The sequence below is a fragment of the Melospiza melodia genome, chromosome 1 (genome assembly GCF_035770615.1).
Source record: "Melospiza melodia melodia isolate bMelMel2 chromosome 1, bMelMel2.pri, whole genome shotgun sequence".
NCBI lineage: Eukaryota > Metazoa > Chordata > Aves > Passeriformes > Passerellidae > Melospiza > Melospiza melodia.
Genome location: NC_086194.1, coordinates 40,034,181 through 40,055,990, shown reverse-complemented (window position 1 = coordinate 40,055,990; position 21,810 = coordinate 40,034,181). Strand labels below are relative to the sequence as shown.

The following is a 21,810-nucleotide window of genomic DNA, read 5'->3' as shown; positions in this document are numbered from 1 at the left end:
GTTCCTCATTGCCATGCTAGAAGTCTGAGGGTGCACCACTGCAGAGCTGTGTGCTGTCATTATTTAGATGTTAAACCCAAATCAACCCTTTCAAAAGTACAAAAGCAATTGCCAGTATGGTGGCTCAGTTCACCCTGAATAATAACACATTTATTAAGGAAATGCTGATCTCACTGAAGGCAATTTCAAAACTTCTGACTCACATACAGTCCAAAGTACATTCCTGAACTTGGGAAGAAAGCTTGCTAACTAAGAAAGCACAATTTCAAGTTCAGCCAGGAATTTTGGTACATTAAACAGGGTGAGAACCAAATTGAGAGATGGATTTTCTTTAATTATCAATTAAAAATCAATTAATTATTATTATTTTCAGCATTGCAATTTACATATACTATCCTGCAACTATAGTTTCAGGGTTGCCACAGCTTTTGAAAACAAAAAGATGTTTCCATGTACTTCAGAGCTTGTTGTTTGAAGGAATACCTTTTCACCTCACCCAGCTCTCCTAAACAGATCATCCTTTTTTACTTCAGAACAGAATCAGCAAATTTCACTTTGTTAATTTCTTCATTAGCACTGTTTTTAAAAAAAGCTTGTGCATACATACATCATTTACTCTGTAAAAATCCCTAAAATATTAATCAGTTAAAAACAAACATGAGAAAAAACCAAATCTCTGCTGACCCATGAATGTATTCACATTTCCCAGTGAGGTTTACCATTAACAGCAATTGGAAATCTTTTCTGATTAGTGAAAACAAGCTTGCTTGAAGATTCAATCTGAAGAGCCATGAAGATTATTCAACCACAAATGTAACACTAAACAACAAAAGACTAAATACAAGGGAAAATATTCTAGTTTGAGTACAGCTGCAATGTGGTTAGACACCCTCGTCTTGAAAACCAAACAGGTTGTGCTGGTCTTTTTCAGTTTATAGTACTGGAAAGTTTGATGTACCAAAAATAAATTGAATCATTCTGAAGGAAAGCGAGATACCTATGGTTTTAAATGATGAAGTCTCTGGAATCCTGGCCTGTGATGCATCTGCTACCAGTGGTTAGACAAGTCCCTTCAAGAGTGAGAGGCTTCACAAATCTCATCCAAACAGCAGTTTCCCTCGTTTTACAAATGGTCTAAACCATCTCAGCCGGCAGTTCTGAGGTGAGACTCTGAACAGACTGCTCTCAGTGAGGGTGGCATTTCCCAGACATGGCATTCCCCAAAGCCCTTGTCCTTAAGGATTACATGAAGACAGGGACAGTGGGTTTTGTGTCCTGTAACAGCCACCAGACCCAGAGCTTCTGAAATAGAATAGTGAAAAGGTGTGTTGGCTGTCCCATACACTGTCACATTAAAAACACTAAAGCCAGCATCTACTCGAAAACCTGAAATCTCTCTAGTATTACCTTAATTCAACAACTGCTTTCCTTTGCCACTAAATTTAATTAACAGGGTATAGAGATACTGTCTAGAGGGCTTATTTGTTGCAGTCACAGGGTTTTTTTTCAGACAACGTGATATGTTTCAGTATCCTCTGTAGCTAAGAACTCCATTTATAAGAGACTTTGCTGAAAGTGAATGCTAATCTGGCTTAAGGTACCGAAATAAAAAATTGGTAAACCATGAAATGTAGCATTGAGCACAAAGCTAATCCTCAAAGGAAGAAAAAAAGAATAGGTTTTGATAGGGCTTTTTTTTCCTCTCCTTTTTGTCCTGCTTTGATGCCTGAAGGCAACCTGAAAGTTCTGGGGTCTGTTCTTCCTTCCCAACTTTTCCCTTGCTTTTATATATTAAAAACTTCCAAAGCATATTTGAAAGAGCATGATTTTATAACCACATCCATGTACAGAAAATGTGTATTTTTCTAATATATACCTAAAGGTTTTTTTACAGATGTGCAGACAGGCATAGAAACAGACCTCAGTGCAGACAAGGTTTAGCCAATATGTTCAACTTCAATCTCGATTTAAATATGAGTGGTGTCAGCTCATAACTAACAGTGTTAGGGCAGATGTATTTAAACAGAGCTATTTTTTCCAAATTAAAACAGAGCTATGAAGAATTCAAGAGATCACAAACTCTTTCATTATTAGGCAATGACTACTAATTGTGAAAGATGAAGATACCTAAACAGACGGTTTAACGTGGACTTTTTGTTTGGTTGGTTTTTCTGCTTATCTGGGTTTTGTTGTTATTGTTAGTGGTTTTGTCACATTGGTTTGGTTTTGGCATTTTTTCTCCTCAATGTCCTGTTTAATCTGCCCCTAACAGGCTTTGGATATTGCTGCTTTGTTATGAAATCTGCTTGCAGACTGCCCCACCAAAGCAGCAGGATGCTTACAATGTGCTTTTGAAACCTCAATCAGCACTAAGAATAATACAGAAGTTTGATTTCCAAAAACTTAACTGCTTCTCAAGTTTCCTTGCAGTAGGGAAATCTTAAAACCATCTCATTTTTCATTCTGGCGTTTCTTTTGGAATTAGCAGCTGTATTCAGACACACAGCCAACTCAAGGAATTTCCTCCAAGGGTTATAACTATCTCCTAGGAGAAAAACAGAGCCAAACACATTTGTAATGCCAAGAACCTACTCATTTACAAATGCAGAAGAGGAGAACTGATCCAGGAACATGAGCTGCAGTTGCACTGTCCAGTTTTCACTAACAGGGCAGTTCCTTATGAGCTTGAAGGCATTACATCATCCACCTAAATATCTTGCTTTCTAGGAAGTTGTATTGCTTTCTGAGCCAGCTGGAAAACAAAAGGTTGCTCACAAAGGTCTGTAACAGCTCGATATGGTAGGCAATGGATGTGACTAAGGATCTCAGAAACAGCATGAGCTGTACCAATGCCGCCTCATTTTCTTCCACACTCTGTGTAGCTGGTACTGGGATCAGGGAGCATTGCAAAAGGCTGAAGATGGAGGTGTACTTGGCTTAAATGCAGTATGAATCATGGCTTTGAAGCAACAAAGTAACTCTTTTCATGATTAAATAGGGCAAATGAAAGCATCCAAAGGAGACAGTGTTTTATCTGCATGTGTGTGTATGTATAGCTAACTGAACACGCCTAACACAGGGAAATGTGACTGAGCTTGAGAGATGTATACCCATACATCTGCACATGCACCTGTACATACTCATGGATGCACTGGCATGCAAAAAACACCTCCTTCACATATTGCTATGGCATGGCATGTACATGCCTCTGTCTAATGCTTTTTGGTGACTTTTGCTCCTCAGACTGAATCCAGAAAAACAAAACCAAAGCTTCCAGGCATTTCCCTGTCATAAGTGGCACTGGTGAAGTACTTGTATTTTCAAGAATTCAGCACACCAGTTTTCACTTGAAGAAACAACAATGAAGGGATTTCTTTGTGAAAATCAAGTCCTTAACTTTGTTTTAATGAAGAACCTGCAGAGAAATTTCCATCCTTTCTAGATGGACCACCAGGTGAGCTGTAAGAATAGTATCAATTTACGTAAATATGTCAAGCAAGGTTTGAATTAATTTTTCCACAGATCCCCAGTGGAAAGCTGTCACTCCTTTTGTTAACACAGTCTTGGCACAACTGGGCACAGAGTGCTTGAACCTTGTCCAGCAGTTAGTGCTGCAATTCACAGTGAGAAGACACCAACACTTACATGGGATTTTTCTTTTCCTGGATTTCATTCCCAGCTTATGCACGGAAACTCTCCTTGTCTGTGCTACAAATACCAGCCTCTCAGCAAGGCAGCTTGATTTTCATCCCTCTGGACATACGAGAGCATCAGTGCCATACAAATCAAGCCCACCTTCCCTTCTCCTCAACAAACACCCACAACAGCATCTCAGAGAGTAAGAGAAGCACAAAACTGTAAGCATTTCCTAGGGAAACCATCCCTGCTTCCTAGGATGAGCAGGGACTTTCCTTGTTGAGAACTGTATCTATATAAAGTTAGCATTGTTAACTATTCACAACCTCGACTTCCAGGAATTCGTGGAGTCCTACCTTTGAATATGTTTTCTTCTCTACAATAACCTGTACTTCATTTAAATGTATGCTCTCTACAAAAATGTTAAAAAAACCCTAGCATCCACTGCCTGATATTGTCTAACCAAACTGCTGTTTTCTGTTGCAAGAAACAGAGATCAGAGCTTCTAAATTTCCCTTTTGTTTACTACTCCAATTATTACAGTGAGTTCTAATGTCATCTCACCTTCATGACTGGGGATGTTAGATGTTTTCTCCTATGGAAACAAACTTCATATTCTTGATTATCTTATTATCTTTCTCCACATATTCAGTACTTCAGAAGTAAGTTCATTTTCCTTTAAGACAAGGAAAACTGAAATGCAAAGCTCCAGATGTGTGTTCATCACAGATTTTATTCAGTGGTTTATCATGTCAATCCACCACACTGTTTGATTATTTCCCTCCTAATAATTTCTGGTGTTTGTCATTGAAGAGCTTCCCACTGTGCCTCCAAGATGTTTTTTCCATTTGATTACAGCCAATTTAGAGAATATCCTCATGTTCAGATGTGCCATCTGCAGTACTTTGTAATTATTCACACAAAATCCAATTTTCTTTATATCATCATCTGCCAACTTAGAAATGTGAGAACCTTCTGTATTTCTTCACAGTTAGCTGTAGGCTGGACTGCCCTCCATAACAGTTTATAACCCACAAATGTTATCAGCTCATTATCAATTCCCTTCTCCAGGAATACACTGTACAGCACTGCTCCCATTCTGATTTCCATGGGACACCTCAGAAATTTCAGTAACCATTCTCCTTCAAGTCAACGGATTATTTCTTCTTACTTTTGTTTCTTATCTTTTAACCAGTAACTAACTGATAGGTGACTTTTTCCTTCTCAAATGCTAGCCTAGTTTCTTTCAAAACATTTGCCCTACCTATTCACAATGCTTCCTTAATACCTGATGAACTCTTGGCTCTTGCTCTAGTTGGACTCTTGTTTCTCACTTGCTTAGGAAAAAATGTTCCCATTTGTTTTGCCCATACTACAGCTTTACATGTAACCTTGGAATTTATATTCTCCTACATTTTGCTTCTTTAGATTTCCCTCCTAAAGTCTGAATATTTACTCTTGTTTAGCTCCTTTTCCAGGTGTGGAAGTAGACATCATTTTTAAAATTGATTTAGATTCACTCCAAGACCTCACTGCACATTTAAACATGTTGCAAGACTCCATGACACCTTCAAGTGTTTAAGCCTACAGCTGCTCCTTTTACTTCCCTTTTTTTGCATTCTAATGCTTCTGATTTTCGCCTTTCAAGCCTAGAAACAAATGTGGTAGATTTTCTGCATGGCATCTATTTGGTAAATAAAAATTCTATTCTCTTCTTTTTTTTCCTGGGAAGACCAGAACGTGGATCACCACATTTTCTGTTCATACTTAACCCCTGAAATTCATGGCAATTGCAGTGCAAAATCTTGCTACCAAAGACTTAAGAATATAATGTACATTAACAGGGAAGAGATCTGTATCTAATAGTGTACCAAATTAAGAATAAAATAAACACATAAAGCCTGAGCCTTAATACACACAGACCAAATACACTACCACAGATCTTACCCACAGAGCATAACACTAGAAAACTAGCAGAGAAAAATCACCATTATTTTAAAGAAAAAATAATGTTGACAGTTATCTTTTACCATTTAGAAACAAAAATATGGATGTTTTCTGTAAGAAAATCAGGGTAGAGAAATTAATCACATTTAAGCCATTAAGTCCCAGCTCTACTTTTCCTGAAGCATCTTAATAGAAAAAAATCATAGTATTATATATATCCCGTCTTATTTTCCACCATATGCTATCTCCTGTGAGTAAGGAAACATCCATTTCCGCTCATCTGTATTTACATGCTAAGGTATTATAGATAAAAATATATCAAATTACTCATTTCTCAGCAAAATTTGTTTTGTAAATGAAATAACTCCTTGAAGGGTTTAACTTCGATAAAAGTCTAAAAGTTTGTGCCATTGACTTCAAAGGGCAGCACCTAGGCTTTTCTAGAGACAGTAGTTTTGGAAAGAAATGTGTGAAGTAAACACAGTAAAAAGAAGCACCTTTTTATCTTTTTGGAACCATCCCTCCAAAGCATTTCTACACAGTAATGTTTAACTTTGTTTACATTTCTTTGGGTCAGAATTTGAAGCTCGAAAGCCAGAAGTTCAGCTGGGGTAAGACTGTACCAGATCCTGTCTCATGGATCACGTAATAAAGAAAAAAAACCAGAAAACCTAAAGATAATGTATTCATATTTTTCTTAGTCAGCTTTGTGAAGAGGGGCTCTTTTTGAAAATGTTCCTTGCAATTAAATTTTTAAAACCTGCCAATTGTTTTTAAAAGTGTTTTAAGACTGACCAGGATTTCTTAAATGTTGTTTAAATAATTCTGTTCAAATTTTGTGGAGAAATTCCTGCATTCAGCTGTGAATAAACAACACCAAGTTCTTGATTTTTAGTACCTGCAGCTCAGAGTCATCTTTTAGCTAGTTCCCCCTGCTTTTTCCCACAGTAGCATATTAGCTGGAATCCTAAATATTGCTTGGGGAACACAGTGACAGAAATGAGACCAATTTTACTCTGAAAGAATTTTTAGAGAAATTAGGGGAATTACATCAGGAAGTAATTTTGCTCAGCCTACACAGAGAGACTACATGTCCTGTTCAGTAGAGTTTGTTATATTGCCACTACAGTGTAACATTTTATCTGCTCTCTTCAGACTCGCATGTGTATTTAACCCTACTGCTTTTGGGTCCTGCAGGAGGCCACACAGAGTTTGGGGGGCTTGGGTAGATAGTCACATAGAGCTTGGAAACAGGAAAGAATAAAATGTTAACTAAGGAGGATGTGTCATCAACAAGAGTCTCACCTTAGACGATAATATTTTTACTTAAGGGATTTAGCGGCAGGAACAGAAATATCAGACAGTGGATGTTTTATGGACAGACAGTCCCCTTTACAAACATTAACATTCTCTTAATTTGCTAAAAACTGGTCATGGAGGTATGCAAATGGCTAAGTCAGTCACAAGGACTCACCCTATGAAGGGTGCAAAAATGACATAAAAAGTTGACTCTATGTCCATTTAATTTTTTTCCTGTTCTGTTACTTGCTTTGAAACAAGTTTTAGCTATTATTTTAACAGTGTTCTGAAAAAAAAAATAAGATAAACAAGCTTCTGCCCTTGTAACAGAACTGTAACAGAAATAATAGATAAACTAATCTGAGAGATTGCTCTGGAGGGTTTTTGCATATTTTTAAGGCTGACCTTTAACACTTTCTCTTGAAAAGCAGTGTTTTATACATTTTTTAATCCAACCTTCCGTAATACATATGCCAATGTCAGTTAGACTGAATCTATAGGGATGCAGAGACAAGCATGATTCCATTATAATCATAAAAGACAGGAGGAATACGTTCTTGTGGATTTGTTCTCTTTGAAAATTTTATCTATGAAAAGAGAGAAACACTGCATTTTTAAAGACAGCAGAGATATAAAATATCCATTTCATATGCAAGGCTGAGTTTAACTTCATGTGGACTTTCTACTGTCCCGAACCTTTAGCCACAAAATCATACAAAAACATACATATATACTAACACACAATAGAATATGCCTAGCCTATATTAATTTACTTCCTTCATTTTTTTAGAAGGCTACTTCTTAAAAAATAGAAGCCACAACTACTAATGAAGTAATATACAGCTTAAACCCACCAGATTTTTTTTTTTTTAATTATCACTGGTGATATTCTAGTTTGACCAGCATATTAAGCTTGCTGTTGCCTTATTGCTGTACTCCCCAGTGCAGAGGTCATACCTGGAGCTCATGCAAGGCAGTAAGTGAGTGTAAGACAAAAACCACCACATGCCCCTGGCTTACCTCTCTTTGACGTCCTGAGGTGCAGCTCTTCCAGGTTGCCTCCTCCCCAGCACTGCCAAAATGCCCTCTGGGAGGTTAAGCAAGCATCAGTCCCTTACGCTCAGAGTCTGGGCACTCTGCTCTGCCCACACTGTGCCCCTTTCCCCTTTTTTGTGGGCTGTGGCAGGCAGCCCACAAAATGGGCCACCATTGACCAGCTGCTCACCTTGCACCCATGGGTGGGATGTGCCCTTTGGCGACTCTCCAATCCTGTACCTCTCACAGCCAACTTCATCATCACTCCTCTCCTCTACCACACGGGCACTGAACAAGCCAAAAGTGCTCTGGCACTGGACAGGTTTCTGATCAATAAATTACTCTGCTTTACATGGTTCAAATTTAAGCTTTTATTTAGTTTTTAAATTAAAAAAATAAATTTCATTATTAAATAGTGGAATGGGTCTAAACTAATGTTTACATATTAATTCACTTGCTTTAGGATACTACCAGAGAAATAATTGAAATTTACCACCCGGACAAAACTTTCTGTTAGAAAGCTCAACAGTGGTGTAATTCAGTTAAACAGGAAAAAAAAAAGCCCCAAAAGTCTTAATGTTTACAATGAACGTTAGAAGTAAACCTCTGGTTTTAGCGTCATCCGACTCTAGTTTCCATCACAAAGGCAGTCATTGTATTCAGAATACTATACCACAGTGCTAATGTCATCGGCTTCATCTGGTTTCTTTTGCCTGCTTGGCAGGGATTTCAAGTACTCCAGGTGCCTCCTTGCATCCTCCTGGTTCTGTCGCACGTAATAAACCACGTAGGAGATCACCATGGTGAACCAGCCAAACATGGTGACCAGCATGGCGTAGTCAGTAGTCTTTTTAGGGAGGTTGCAGAGGTCGGCGTCGTTGGCAGCGTTGATGAAGGGCCTCCCCGCGTGCTCGTCCAGCACAGAGGTCTTGCAGATGACGTTGTTGGCCGTCTCGTGGTTGGAGGCCATGCTCCGCAGCACCTGCTGCAGCGTGCAGTCACAGTGCCAGGGGTTGTTGGCAATTCTGGCCCTGGCCTTCAGGTTGTTGAAAGCGTTTTTGTGCACGCTTTTAATCCGGTTGTCGGACAAATCCAGAGTCTGCAAGGTTTCTGCCACCCCTTTAAAGGCATGTTCATCGATAAACTCAATCCCGTTTTTTGATAAATTGAGTACTCTCAATTGGTGCAAGTCCTTAAAAATTTCGTTGGGGATAGATGTTATCTGATTGGAGTCCAAATAAAGTAAGACTGTTTCTGAAGGAAGATCTCTGGGTATCTCCTTGAGGTTTGCATTGCTACAGCTGACGTTCAGACCTCCGGAGTGGGAACAGAGGCAGCCTTTTGGGCACATACTGGCAGAATGAAAGCACAGTATCATGAGGACAAAACTTTGTAAGAGCAGACACATGGAGAGGGAACGAGTTAACCACAGGTCTACCAAATGCATGCTGGGCTGTCAGCATAATCACACGACCATTTCTCATTCAGCCGACAGGGTGGGAAAAGGATCGGCAAAGCTGAAACGTGGCTTCATTTTCTTCGGCAGGATTAGCAAACACTGGTTACTAGCACATGGGCTTCCTCATGGTCAATACCCTTCTTAGAAGCATGCCTACAGAGAAGAGGGAAAAAAGGTTTTTTATACCACAAACTCAAATTCTAACTTTGTTTTCATTAAAAAAAAAAGAAATAAAAAGATGTTAAAGGGAAATGCCACGCTAAAGAAATTATTTATTATCTTAAGTAACTCCTATTAGCATTAATCTGAGTTTAGTGCATAAATCCCCAGGACATTTTTAAGAGGATAGAGTACACTTACTACAAATTGCATGGGTTTGGTCTTTAATACTTATTAGAGAAAGCACTGGTTTGCTTTTATCACAGACTCTTCTAAAACAGCTATAAAACTAAATTGCTTTTTCCCTTGCTGAAGTAGAAGATGCATCGATAGGAGCTAATACTTGTATCTCCAGCAACAGTGACGGGTTAAGTGAGGAATCTGTGGTGGTTAATGTGAACTTATCTCAAAATTATTTATGCTATTTTAAGTCCAGATCCAAGTACTTCAGCAAGGAAATATTTTTACTATATCCAGGAACAAAAATCAGGTACAGCAAATGCTGCTACAAAACACCACAATCACCTGCCACCTCCTTGTTTGTCTCCCCCTCCTTCTCTTTCGCTTTAGAATGCTGGATTCCTTGTATCTCCCAGCATTTGGTGAGAGCCACAAACACAATTTCTACCTCCAGTTTTTTTGAAAATTTTCTTTTCATGTAACAAAAAGAAATGGAACAATTGCCAAAAACTCACATACCCCACCTCCAAAACAAATAAAACTCACAAAACCTATATACGAGCCAAACACTAAAATATCTTATTCACGGCATGTGATTTGCTAATAGGACATATGAAAAATACTGTTTCTGTTTCTCCCCCCTCAAGCTGGATTTAAAATAGTAAACACCCAGAAGCTTTTCCATTTTCTCCTTTAATTGGAATACAAATACAGAAGTCTGAAATGCTGACCTATATGGTTTCAAAGACAACCCTTTCTCCCCACCACCACCCCTATTATGGTAAACTATGAATTTAAAACAACAACAGGTCCATTTGTTTTCATGTACATGCTCTCTGTCTTTGTAGAAGCTCAGATATGTGTAGCCTTCAGGTTGTATTTACATATAAATGAATTATGTTTTTTTCGTAATCCACACTGTAGCCCACTGAACAAGAAAATCCCTGCACGGAGGATATGTGTGATTTTACATGAAAAAGGAGAAATTGCATTGCAATCACTTTTTTACTTGCAGAACTGACATACCAACTGCAGTTACTGACACATTGCAGTAATGTGGATCGGATGTGTCAAGCATAATTTCAAACTCATAGCTCAAGTTCTATTTAACCCTTTCTGCTGAGGCTCAGTATGCCAGTAACCCCACAGGAAAAGAAAAATAAAACAACCCAAACCAATCTTAACAGCATGTACATTACTTGTGATTACTCCATGGCTTGGGAATGCTCACACAAGCTCAGCATACTCTCACTGCAACTACTGGAGTGTCACCACTAATCTTCACCTTACCTATTGTTCAAATCAGTGATTGCCCAAGAACCTAAACAGAAAGCTTGCACTTGGATTCCATAAAACTTCTACTCTAAAATTGAAAAGAAATGTAGTTGTTCCAAATGAGAAATTGTGAACTTAACCCTGGAAATGTGAAACTGCTTAGAAGGGAACTAAGCAGAGCATGAAAAGTTCCCTTTGAGGAAAGAGAGGTGAGGCAGAACCTCCCAAGTCAATGAAATCCTTCATGACCTCTGTGGAAAAAACAGGGTTTACATGAAAGAACCCTGTTGCGGTGGGTGCATCCTTCCCATTTCTCCCTTTGATTCTTTGGTCACTGCAGTGCCTGCTCTTCAGACCAGACAGAAATCTGCTACAGGAGGGGATAAGCTCCAGAAGTTGTTTTTTCCCAGCCTGCCCAAAAGCGCTAAGTACTTGCTAAAATGTGCAGCCCGTTCGGAGGCCAAGCTGGAGCTGGCAGCTGCTCCCCCTGGCACTCGGAGCCGGCAATCTGCTGCTCCCTCCAGCAGCCCTGGGTGCTGTGGCAGGACAGCCTGTCCCCTGCAAAAACAGCACCTATTTTCTTCTCCCTCCATGTTCATGTGTCTCACTACTGTGCTCCTGCACCAGAAGAGTAGATGAGTGGTCCAGCTCATCACCACAGAAGGAGCATCATCTCATCACCTACTGCTTGTACTCAGTGGCTTCCCATCAGTGGCACTGGAGCTCTACGGCAGGAAGGGACTGGGGGGAAAGAGCAAAGACCTGAAGTAGTCTCGGGTGTTTCATTTTATAGAATTACAAAAATGATACTGTTCTCATCAGAGTGTGACAAATGAATATCAAATTCGCTTCATTACAGGCTAAAAAAACCCAGTCAACCTGGAAATACAGCGTAGACTCTGCTGAGTCCTCCACAGCACTGCTACATCACCGAAGACCATGTATCAGACCCCAATCCCCTTGGTAGAACATCCTGATCCCACTGAAGACAAATTAATCTATTTAATGCATTAATGTGTTTAGAGAAAGAAGTAGAGTCATTACAGACTAAACAGGATAGTGTTTAATGAAGCAGTGCCTCTTCCAAAGGCCTAACTAAGTAAATTAATATAGAGAGGAAAGAACTCGCAATGTTTTAAGTTGCTAAATAGAGCAAATACAAGTTTAAACCTGCAATTAACAACCCACTCAACAAAACTTGTCTCAATAAGAACAAAGCTCAGCAAATTCCCAGTAAGTTAACCAGAAGAAACACAATGGGACTGAACATCAGTCAGGATAAACAGAGCTTTGTTTGCTTCAGAATATGCGATCGAAGGGTATCTGAGGTTTGTTTTAAACAATAAACTTAGAGCAAGAACTTTCTTTACTTATAGTGACTGCAAGAAAAGAAAAGAAAACTAGAATTCACATATTTCTAATGCCAGTAGGAAGATCTGTGGCTTCTTGAGCTGTATCTAATTTCCTCTTGCTTGGAACACAATAAATAAAGAAGGTGTCAAAGTTGGAACAAACACAATAGAGATATACCAGAAGACACAGTAATGACTACAGACAAAGGGATGAAAGACACAGAATTAAAATAAATATGTGAATTAATTATAAATCTGCAAATAAAGCAAAAAGAAAAAAAGAAATTAAAAAGTGAAGGAAGGCACAGGGAAATGACAGCAATACCAGGAGCACTTGCAGCACTGTGGTATAAAAAAGCTTTTTGTGTACATTTCTAAAATACAAGTACAAACATAGAATGCCTAACACCAAGTCAAATATTGCAGGGGAATAATACTACAGACAAAAGATTGCACAGAAGAGCTCTTTACAGTCTTGCAATTTAAAGGTTTCCAAGGCTCCCTCTTCTCAAGTTCCCCCAAGACCATTCACTCAATGCCTACATCCAACAATGTAGGAAAATGTACAATTTCTGAAATCCTCAGGGAAAACACACTGCTTTTAATACATAGTGAGATTTCTACTGAGCTTCAGGCGTCAGGTACTTGCAAGTGTTTGTCTTTACTACAAACAAGGTGCAGAGACTGTATCTCAGCTCCTGAATGCAACACTACTAAATTGTCTAATTGAACAATAACTTCTCCCCACAAGAACCAGTGATGTGAGGAAGCACTGGTGCCTCCAACTACTGACATGGAAAAGGCTTCACAGACCCAAGAAAGTCACACAGAAAGTCCAGGACAAGACTGCCTGCAATATTAATATATCCTGTTTTGTCTTCAAAGAAAGACTTAGGAGAATAGGAAATCCTATAACCATCACACAGAACAGCCAAAAAATGACATAGGCTGAGATGTTTTTATGTTTAGGGTAATACTAAGACGACAAAAGATGCAGAAAAAGACAACCCATCATATATGTTTAGTTCAATATGTCTGAGTAGGGGAAGGAGTTTCTACTGCAGTGTTGAGACTGATTTCAGAGTTCACATGGCAGCTTTGGTCATCACCCAAGTACTCTCACACCCCCTGCCTCCACAGGAGAGAATGGACCAGATACCAAATCCTTGCACTTGAGAGCCAGCCACTGCTCTCAGGGGACTCAAAAGCAGAGACTACAACCAACCTTGAGAGGTATTCTGCCTACAGTATGTTGAACACACACAACTACCCAAGCCCTCAGGTGAAATCAGTGGTGCCATTTGTTGATGACACTCTACCTGCAAATTTGTATCTTTCAGATGCAAGAGAGGGATTTACTCCCTATTTGTTCAGCAGATGGCTTCTCCAGGCATTGTGTATCTACATTTTAGTAGGGTCCTTCAAAAATTACTTCCCAGCACTACAAAAATAACCTGTGACAGTAAAATATCTTTGTTTAAGTTGTTCCAGTAGGACAATACTTCTACTTGGAATTTCGCCTGAATTCTCAGACAGCGTCAGGTAAACTCCCAAACATTTTTTTTGAGGAAAAATCAAGACCATTATCCTTCTCCTGACAGCTCTTCATCAAGCAAGACCTCACACATAATGACAAAACCATGATCTAATGTATTTAATATAGATGTTTTTATGGGAAGATTCCTGTCGTAAATCACATAATGAGGGCCACAAATTAGGTCTGTAGAACAGGATCACACAGGTATATTCCAACACAAGAGCCCCCAGACTCACACACAGCATCCTCACTTGTTTTGCTCGTTTGTCAGAGCAGCAGCTCTCTGCTCTCTCTTCAAAGCCGGACTCACTGATGAAAAAGATTGCATCTGTAACTCCAGCAATGTCAAAGGGGTCACAGTTAACTACTAATGCTCAGCAACTGCACACACAGCTTGTACTTAAGGTTACTGAAGGCTCCTTTTTTCCTCCAAAAAGGAATTTCTTTTGATTGTAGCTGATGTGCTCAAACGAGCAGGCAGGATCAGAACAGGGAAAAGGAAGAAGCCAACGGATCAACCACAGGGGGTGAGCTGTTGGCTGCATCATGACTATACTCAATCTGTCTGGTCTGTCACTTTTCAACCACCAGAAAAACTGGAAAAAAATTATGTACAATCCAGCTTCCTAAGAATGTGGATCACGGGAACTGATGCACAATTCACCTGCCTAGGCTTACCATGCTTCTAAGGATATACAGCTGTAAAGCTTAAGTGACTAACTTACTTGCTACTAACTTTAGGCATACTACTACCCAGAGAAGCCCTCATTTGAAAATGGATCCCCAATGGCACTGCAGGCTCCACAATCCCTGGGATCACTGTGTTCTCAGTTAATACTGAAGGTATCCCCACAAACAACTGCAGGCCCCCCACATCAGAAATGCACCGCACCTATCAGGGTGCCTCCCATCCTCCTCTCGTACAGCCCATACAACTCACATATGAACCTAGAGACAGCTCCAATTTCTATGGCCAGCTCTACTGTCTTCAAAAGAAGCTCTCAACTCCCAGTAAGCCCTCAGGAGATCCCTGCAAAACAGCTCAATTTTTCAAGCCTGGTCTAAGTAAAGTCCTACCCTTCAGTGTAACAACTTTCTTGCGTGCCAGCATCGGAATTTTGATACAGAATTAGAAAAGTCCAGGAAATGAGACTCCTACAGGGATCTTTTTTTAGACATCTTTAAAGCAAACTTGCACTTTGAATAAATATTAAAATTTTATAACTAAAAATCCATTAAATGGAGCACTGAAAAAGATCATTATTTTAACTTCCAGAAAATCACTGAGATGCTTTATAGTTTTGAAAGACCTGACATTATTATAACTTTTTTCCCTCCTTTAAGACATCAACTATGTTGGTTTATAGAAAAGATGCTCATTGATAAATCTAGTTTTCTATTTTCTATTAAAACAGGTCTTAACTTTACCATATTGAATATTTTTGGGTTACATGGGGTTTAGCAAATTAACCATTGAAATAGAAAATATGTCCCTTTCTAATACATTGCTTCCCATGAGTTCTGCTTCCTGTAATGCCAGTCTGCTTCTTATAAAACACACACTCCCCACCCTGCTATCCCCCATCCACAGAGCTGTGGTTGATGACTTTGTACCCCTCTTTTTTTCCCCACTGTCATAAAAAGCCATATACTACTACATCTGCAAAGTAAAATATTACTTTGCAATTAGTATTGACAAGACAGCCATAAAATGGAGATTATAGGCTAAAATTAACAGGTGATTTTCCAGCCTGAAAAGTCCAGTTAGCTAGAGGACTAAGGACAGGACAATTTTATCTGAACCCAAAGAAAGAGATTTGCCACCACTACTCCCAAACAATTGCTAATGGCATATTTAGGAAGAGTTAAAACAGAAAAGATATTTGGAGAAAGAACTATCTATATGCCTCCTATGCTTAATGAATCTTACACTCCTGGTAAACACAGACCTCCCAGTAAGCTGCACACTGGGCTGTCCTGTGCACCAGGTTTGAGGGATCTGTGCCTCTGGAGGCCAGCAGAGTCTGTGCCCATTGGGGAAAAACCTCCATCAAATCCTGCCTGGCTCCACCAACACCTGCAGGCTGAATCAGCCCACAAATTTTCAAAACACAAGATGTAAAAATAAAAAGTTGCAGGAGTTTTTTTACACACCTATGGACATACGATAAAACTACACCATGGCAATGTGAGTGACCGACTGACTGAATGGGCACTGGGCTGAAAAGTGATCACATTTGTGAGCTGGAGCTGGACAGGAGCAGTAGGATCCAAAGGGGAATGCAGCAGCCACTTCTGACTTCTGTGCTGTCTGTGCACTATAAAACATCACATTGCATGGGTACCAAGTGAATTCCTCCAAACAATCCAATCCTTTAAAACAATGTCACCTCTGTGCTGTTAGCACACCAGGACCAAGGGCAATCTCACTAGCTGCACAGAGGGACTGTGAGTCAGGCAACTCAACCCTCTGCATGGCTCCAGGACAACATGGAGAAATTCCATTCAGCAGATCAAACAAGAACCTGGTTTGGACTCCCAGGACAATCTGTGAATCTCTTTCACACATCTCTCCCTGTCACCCCTCAAATGTGGAGGCCTGGCTGCTCCACAACTCAGCCACCTTGAAGGCAGCTAAGATGCTGTGAAGCACCAAACCAGAGAGGTGCCACAACCTGCTTGCAAGATGCCAGGTCATTTCAATTCCCAGATGAAAGTCTCCAGCAGTGGAAGAGTTTCAGGATTTCAGAATATGGCAAGATGAAAAATCCTAAAGCAGTAAAAAGAGAAATTAATAGAAGCCAATGTCAAATGAGGTAGGAAAAAAGGGGTGCAAAAGATCACTGGTTCTATGAATAATTGAAATGTCATGATTAATCAGTGTGAGCCTGAACTTAAACTACATAATGGATTCATTATCTAATGAAACACCAAATGTACTCAAACTGAAATATTCTCCCCTAGGACAGGACTCAGAATGCCAATCGACATTTTCCCAAAAACATCCAGTACAGGCATCTATATATAACTGCAAACCTTTTCCAGTTGTAGAAGCAAAGCGTGTAGGTAAAGGTTTATAGATCCTAAGCTGTGAATGCCTTCCCTTACCTGTCACAGAGTAATAAAATGGTTGAGGAGAGCCAAATGAACATTTAAGCTATAATTACTTTCTGATTGTGAGATCACTGAATGTATCACTCCTTATTACAGATTAACATCTTAATTATACTGTGTGGGCAAATGAATCAGCACTTTAAGACTGATGGGTTTGGTTCATGTTCAAAAATGCATTTGACTTTTTTTTCCTTTTCACATCAAGTCAGGAACTATTTTGCAACTCTCAGCTGATAAATAATTGTGTGAAACTTAGCAGATATAATAACAGATTGATGACAGAAAAAATATTACCAATCATCTCCTATGAAGCTTTGCTCTTGGAAGTCTTCTGTGGCAACACATTTCTTGGAATGAAATTTGGTAACTTGCTGGAAATTAAAGAAACAGCTGCTGGGGATGCTGTTAGACCTTGTTCTTTTGAGCCTTAACAAAGATTGAATCACCCGCTTTTTAGAAGGTATTCAGTGCTGCCTATTTCTCTTTGTTATCTCCTGACATAGACTACAGACAGCTTCTGTCCCTTCCCTGAGCTATACCCTGATGGGAAATATAAACAGCATTTTGCATGCACACCTATGCCATTTGAAAAAAAAAAAAAGTTACATAGACTTACACTGCATATGTAGTTGCAACATAAACCAAGTTAAAAATGAAAGGCACAAGATGTAAGATACATGATAATCTTTAAGATCATTTATCACTACATTCAGAAGAAATTGTCTTGACAACCTATAGAAGAAATGAACAAAGATCAAGATATGCCAGTTACTACTCAGCAAACACATCTGCAAAAAGATTTTTACCAGTATATAAGAACATGAAAAACCACATTACAGATGCTAAAGGAAAATGCTCCAACACACATAAACGACTACTTGTGAAGAGCTCTCCAAAGCCTCATCACTTTTTTCTAGATTATTAGTGTGCATCAGAGTTTGGGATTATATTCTACCAAGTCTCAGTCACATTTTCTGAGAAAACATCAACAACCATTCTATTTGGCAAGAAAATCCTTTCCAGTTGCAGCTGAGTCAATTCTCCACATGATCCATAGTAGGAAAAAATATACTCTGAAAGCTTAAAATAACCTGAAGTAGAAATGCTTCATCTTCCTTGGGTAAAGAGATCCAGACTAAAGTCCTTTCTAAAGTCTGGTTATGAGGAGAATACTTAGGAGCCTTTCATGAATAAGGAATGCTGTAGGTTTTCAAGAAATCTGATACAACCCAATGGAAAATGCTTTCATCATGAGATGTCAATTTCACAATATTTGCCGATTTATTTTTCTCCCATATTATAAAATAACATGATCAAAGTGAAACAGACAAGTGCCCAGTTGGAGCCATACTCTTTCCAGTAGCTAATGATGGATGCTCCTTCATCTTAATTAGGCAGAATCTATCAGATCAGAGAAAATCTTGTCTTGATCTCAAGATAATTACACTGATTACCTCAATGATTACCAGTATAATCAGTGGCAAGTCTTGTAATTTAATCTTGATAACTGCATCTGGTGACTGCAGATGGTGTCCTTGCCTAGTTGAAGACCTCATTCTATTTTTGCAAAGTGCAAATCTAATCCCTGCTAACAAACCTGTGTTATCAGAAACTGACAGGTCTTTAAGGAACTAAGGCTATTGCAAAGACAAGCAAGATTCAGACCACCTAGAGACCCTTCTTCCTCTTTTAAGGGTGTTTATTTGGTTCTGTGTACCATGATCTTTGGGCTCATTTGAGGTTCACCCAAATGCTCCTGCAACTTAGTAGAAGACAGAGGTTTTAATTAGGCTGGGGAGGCTGTGCTGATAATGAAGTCAGCAAGGCAGAAATGAGCGCGCTGACCTGAGGGGACTGCTCAGCGAGGGACACACTGGTGGCTCTGAAAAGCTGCCATCAGTGCCCAAAGCAGCAGCAGGACAGCAGGACAGCTGCTGGCAGCAAGCACCTGGGCACCAGGGAATGCTGCAAGAGGTGCTGCACACTCCAAAGCACAACAGGGAGACGGAGAACAGAGCAAAGAATGGCTGAAAGCTGCTTTTCCCAGCTGACCCTCTGTCACAGAGCAGCTTCCCAGGACAATGGGTCACCACAGGTGAAACCACTTCTTGGTTTAGACAGCTCAACAGGAAATACAGATGCGAGCACGGGAAGTGCCACAGTGACACTTCAGCACCCACTTTCACAAACTCTTGCTTTTACTGTGTCTAGATTACCCTGCTGCGTTAAAACCCAGGAAGCCAAGGCTGCTTCTCTTCCTGCACCCTTCTCTTCCTGTCACTCTTCCCAGTGACACAAACACAGAGCAATAATTCATGGCACAAAGAATTTGAAAGGAAAGAAGCCAGCAGAAGCTATTACTAAAATGAAGCAACTTGAATAATAGTAATACACAAGATGAGACTAGCAAGAAAAAGAACATACTTCCAGAGCAATTATCCTGAAAAAATTTTAAAGGGGAGAAAAAAACCCCACAAGATAAAGTAGCAAAAGGGGGCAGCAGTTAAAATATAGTACCTCAGCAGTTATTAATTCAGCTCCTTGTGCTTTGAAATATGCTACCTGTATATTAACAGGACCTTAAAGAAGCATGCAGAAGTAGAGTAACTCATTTAGAAAAATGCAAGAAAAATAAAATGTGTACCAGCATATAAAAGAAACCAATCAAGTTTGAAAGTTCCAATTAAAAGCTCTAAACTTAAGAGTGAATACTCAAAACCACAAGCTTCTCCTAATGAAATCAAAATTGTTATTTAACAATATAATTCAGAAAGTAGCAAAAGAGACAGCAAGTTTGGAATAATTATGAGATCAATAAGCAATTAAGCAACTTTAAAAGACATTCAAATAACCTACAATATAGTGACACACTGAGCTGCAAGCCATTTGACCTTGCCAAAGAAAGAGGCTGATAGTGATGCTGGTTTTGCTGTGCCAATGGTTATTACACCTGCACACTGCCATTTGCATAGCTGGAGAGCCAAGAGCACATCTACAACATCACACTTCCATTTCTGCACCAAAGGTGTCAAGCAAAGTATAACCTACTGTATCAAACCATCCACCCAAAAACCACATCCCCACTTCTAATATTTTAATCCATGAACAGCTTCAAATAATTGTAATTTCTTTTTCACTAGCTTGCCAGGGAAACTTACCCTTTTTTTCCTGTCCTAATAATAGACTTTCCCTCCATATTTAGGTATCATTATAACTCTAAAAGCTCAACATGTGGTAATTTGGAATAGTCAGACAAAGGGATTTTGTACTTTCATGAAAGCAAGACTACCAGGTTCCCATCAGGACTCACTTTTAGCTCTGCTGGGTGCTACTACCATTAGAAGCGATGGAAAAAACTAGCCCAAGTACAACTTCTGCAGCCCTGCTATAGGTAAGGATCTCCCAAGAAAGCAAAATCTAACAGTGTAAACCTTCAATGCCATCTTGCGCTGGCAGCACTTCCCTAATTAAGAATTTAAGGCCAGATGGAGCCATTAGATCATCTAATCTGACCCCCTGCCTACCACATGACGTGTCGTTTTACCAGTAAACCTCACATTGAGCCCAAAAATTTAGGTCAGACTGAAGCATGTCTGAACTGAGAAGACTTCTGTGTGCTCAGGGCAATACCTTTTGTGCCCACTGTTCTTGCAGCACCCTGTATCAACAACCACCACAAGAGTTAAACTACTCCAGCAGACATATCTGCTCCACCAGGATCCAGACACCAAGCAAGAGTGTTTGTTTTCAAAAGAAGGGCTATACTGGAAGATAATGTTCCACTGTTCATCATCAAGAGCTCTATGTTACCACTTTCTTCGAATAAAAGTTAAACAAACTGGCTATTTTTTAATCTGCTGGTGAGTTACATCAGGCCCTCAGCTGCCATTAAGGAATGGTTCAAATTACATGTGTTACATCTAAGCAACAATCAGCATGTTTTCATTTTGAAATAAGTGCTCTGGAGCATCCCCAAGGCTTCTCAGGAAGTCAAGTAATTTTTATTTTTTTTTAACCATGTAGTAGGACTTCTCCAAAGTCATAATAAAACTTGCTGTATTAAGTTTCTCTTCTGAGGACATATAATGATAGCAAGTCATTATTACAACTTGAGGTTGCAGGCTGAAATCCTTTAAGGGTTGGTTCTCTGACCCTTACTCAGCAAAAACCTTTAGCCTGTTTGCAGCTCATCAGCTTGGTAAGGGGCAAGAGAGCCTTCAACATTCACCACACTGAAATAAAAGTTATCACCAACTGCTAAATGAAAGGAACAGCTCTAAAAAAAAAATAAATCTGCTTTTCTCAGTGGAAATAAGCACCAGCCTTTATTAGACATGGAGCCTAGCTGTGCAAAAAACAAAAGCAAGGCACAGCTGCTTGACACTGAGTGTGCAGAGATCTTCCAGTTAGTCGTTTTTCCCAAGGAGAAAACAAAAGAAAGGAAGAGCCAAAATGAAGTGTTGCAATGGCTACCTCCAAGAAGAGAAAAAACCCTTAAGATCACATTTTCACTAAAGGAAAAGAGGTCTTCATCAGCAGCACTAGAGCACAACAGAAACTTGGTTCAATAAAACCCTTAATTTAAAGACAAGAATGTATCAGCTCTTTGTGTGTCCCCTCTGAGGTTATACAGCCAAATTGACTTTGGCAGACCTAGGTGATACAAAAAGCAGGAGTTGTGAAGGAAAAAAAAATCTTGATTAGCTGGGCAATGATCCAATAAGCAAGACACTCGAGGCTGCAAGTTCACAGTAGAAGAAACTCAGGTAGAAATAATTTATAGCAAATTAAGTTAGGTCATGATAATGAAATTTAAA

At 39.5% G+C, this 21,810-nt stretch overlaps 1 protein-coding gene across 6 annotated transcripts in view; it reads right to left on the bottom strand.

Annotated features, from left to right (window-relative positions):
- Positions 1-8,273: 8,273 nt before the first annotated feature.
- Positions 8,274-21,810, bottom strand: part of LRRC3B (leucine rich repeat containing 3B) — a 182,601-nt gene continuing 169,064 nt past the window's right edge. For all 6 annotated transcript variants that reach the window (XM_063154777.1, XM_063154753.1, XM_063154768.1 and 3 more), the window contains exon 2: positions 8,274-9,529. In XM_063154777.1, coding sequence (XP_063010847.1) covers positions 8,585-9,364 — 780 coding nt within the window. In that variant the 5' untranslated portion in view covers positions 9,365-9,529 and the 3' untranslated portion in view covers positions 8,274-8,584. The remainder of the gene's footprint in view (positions 9,530-21,810) is intronic.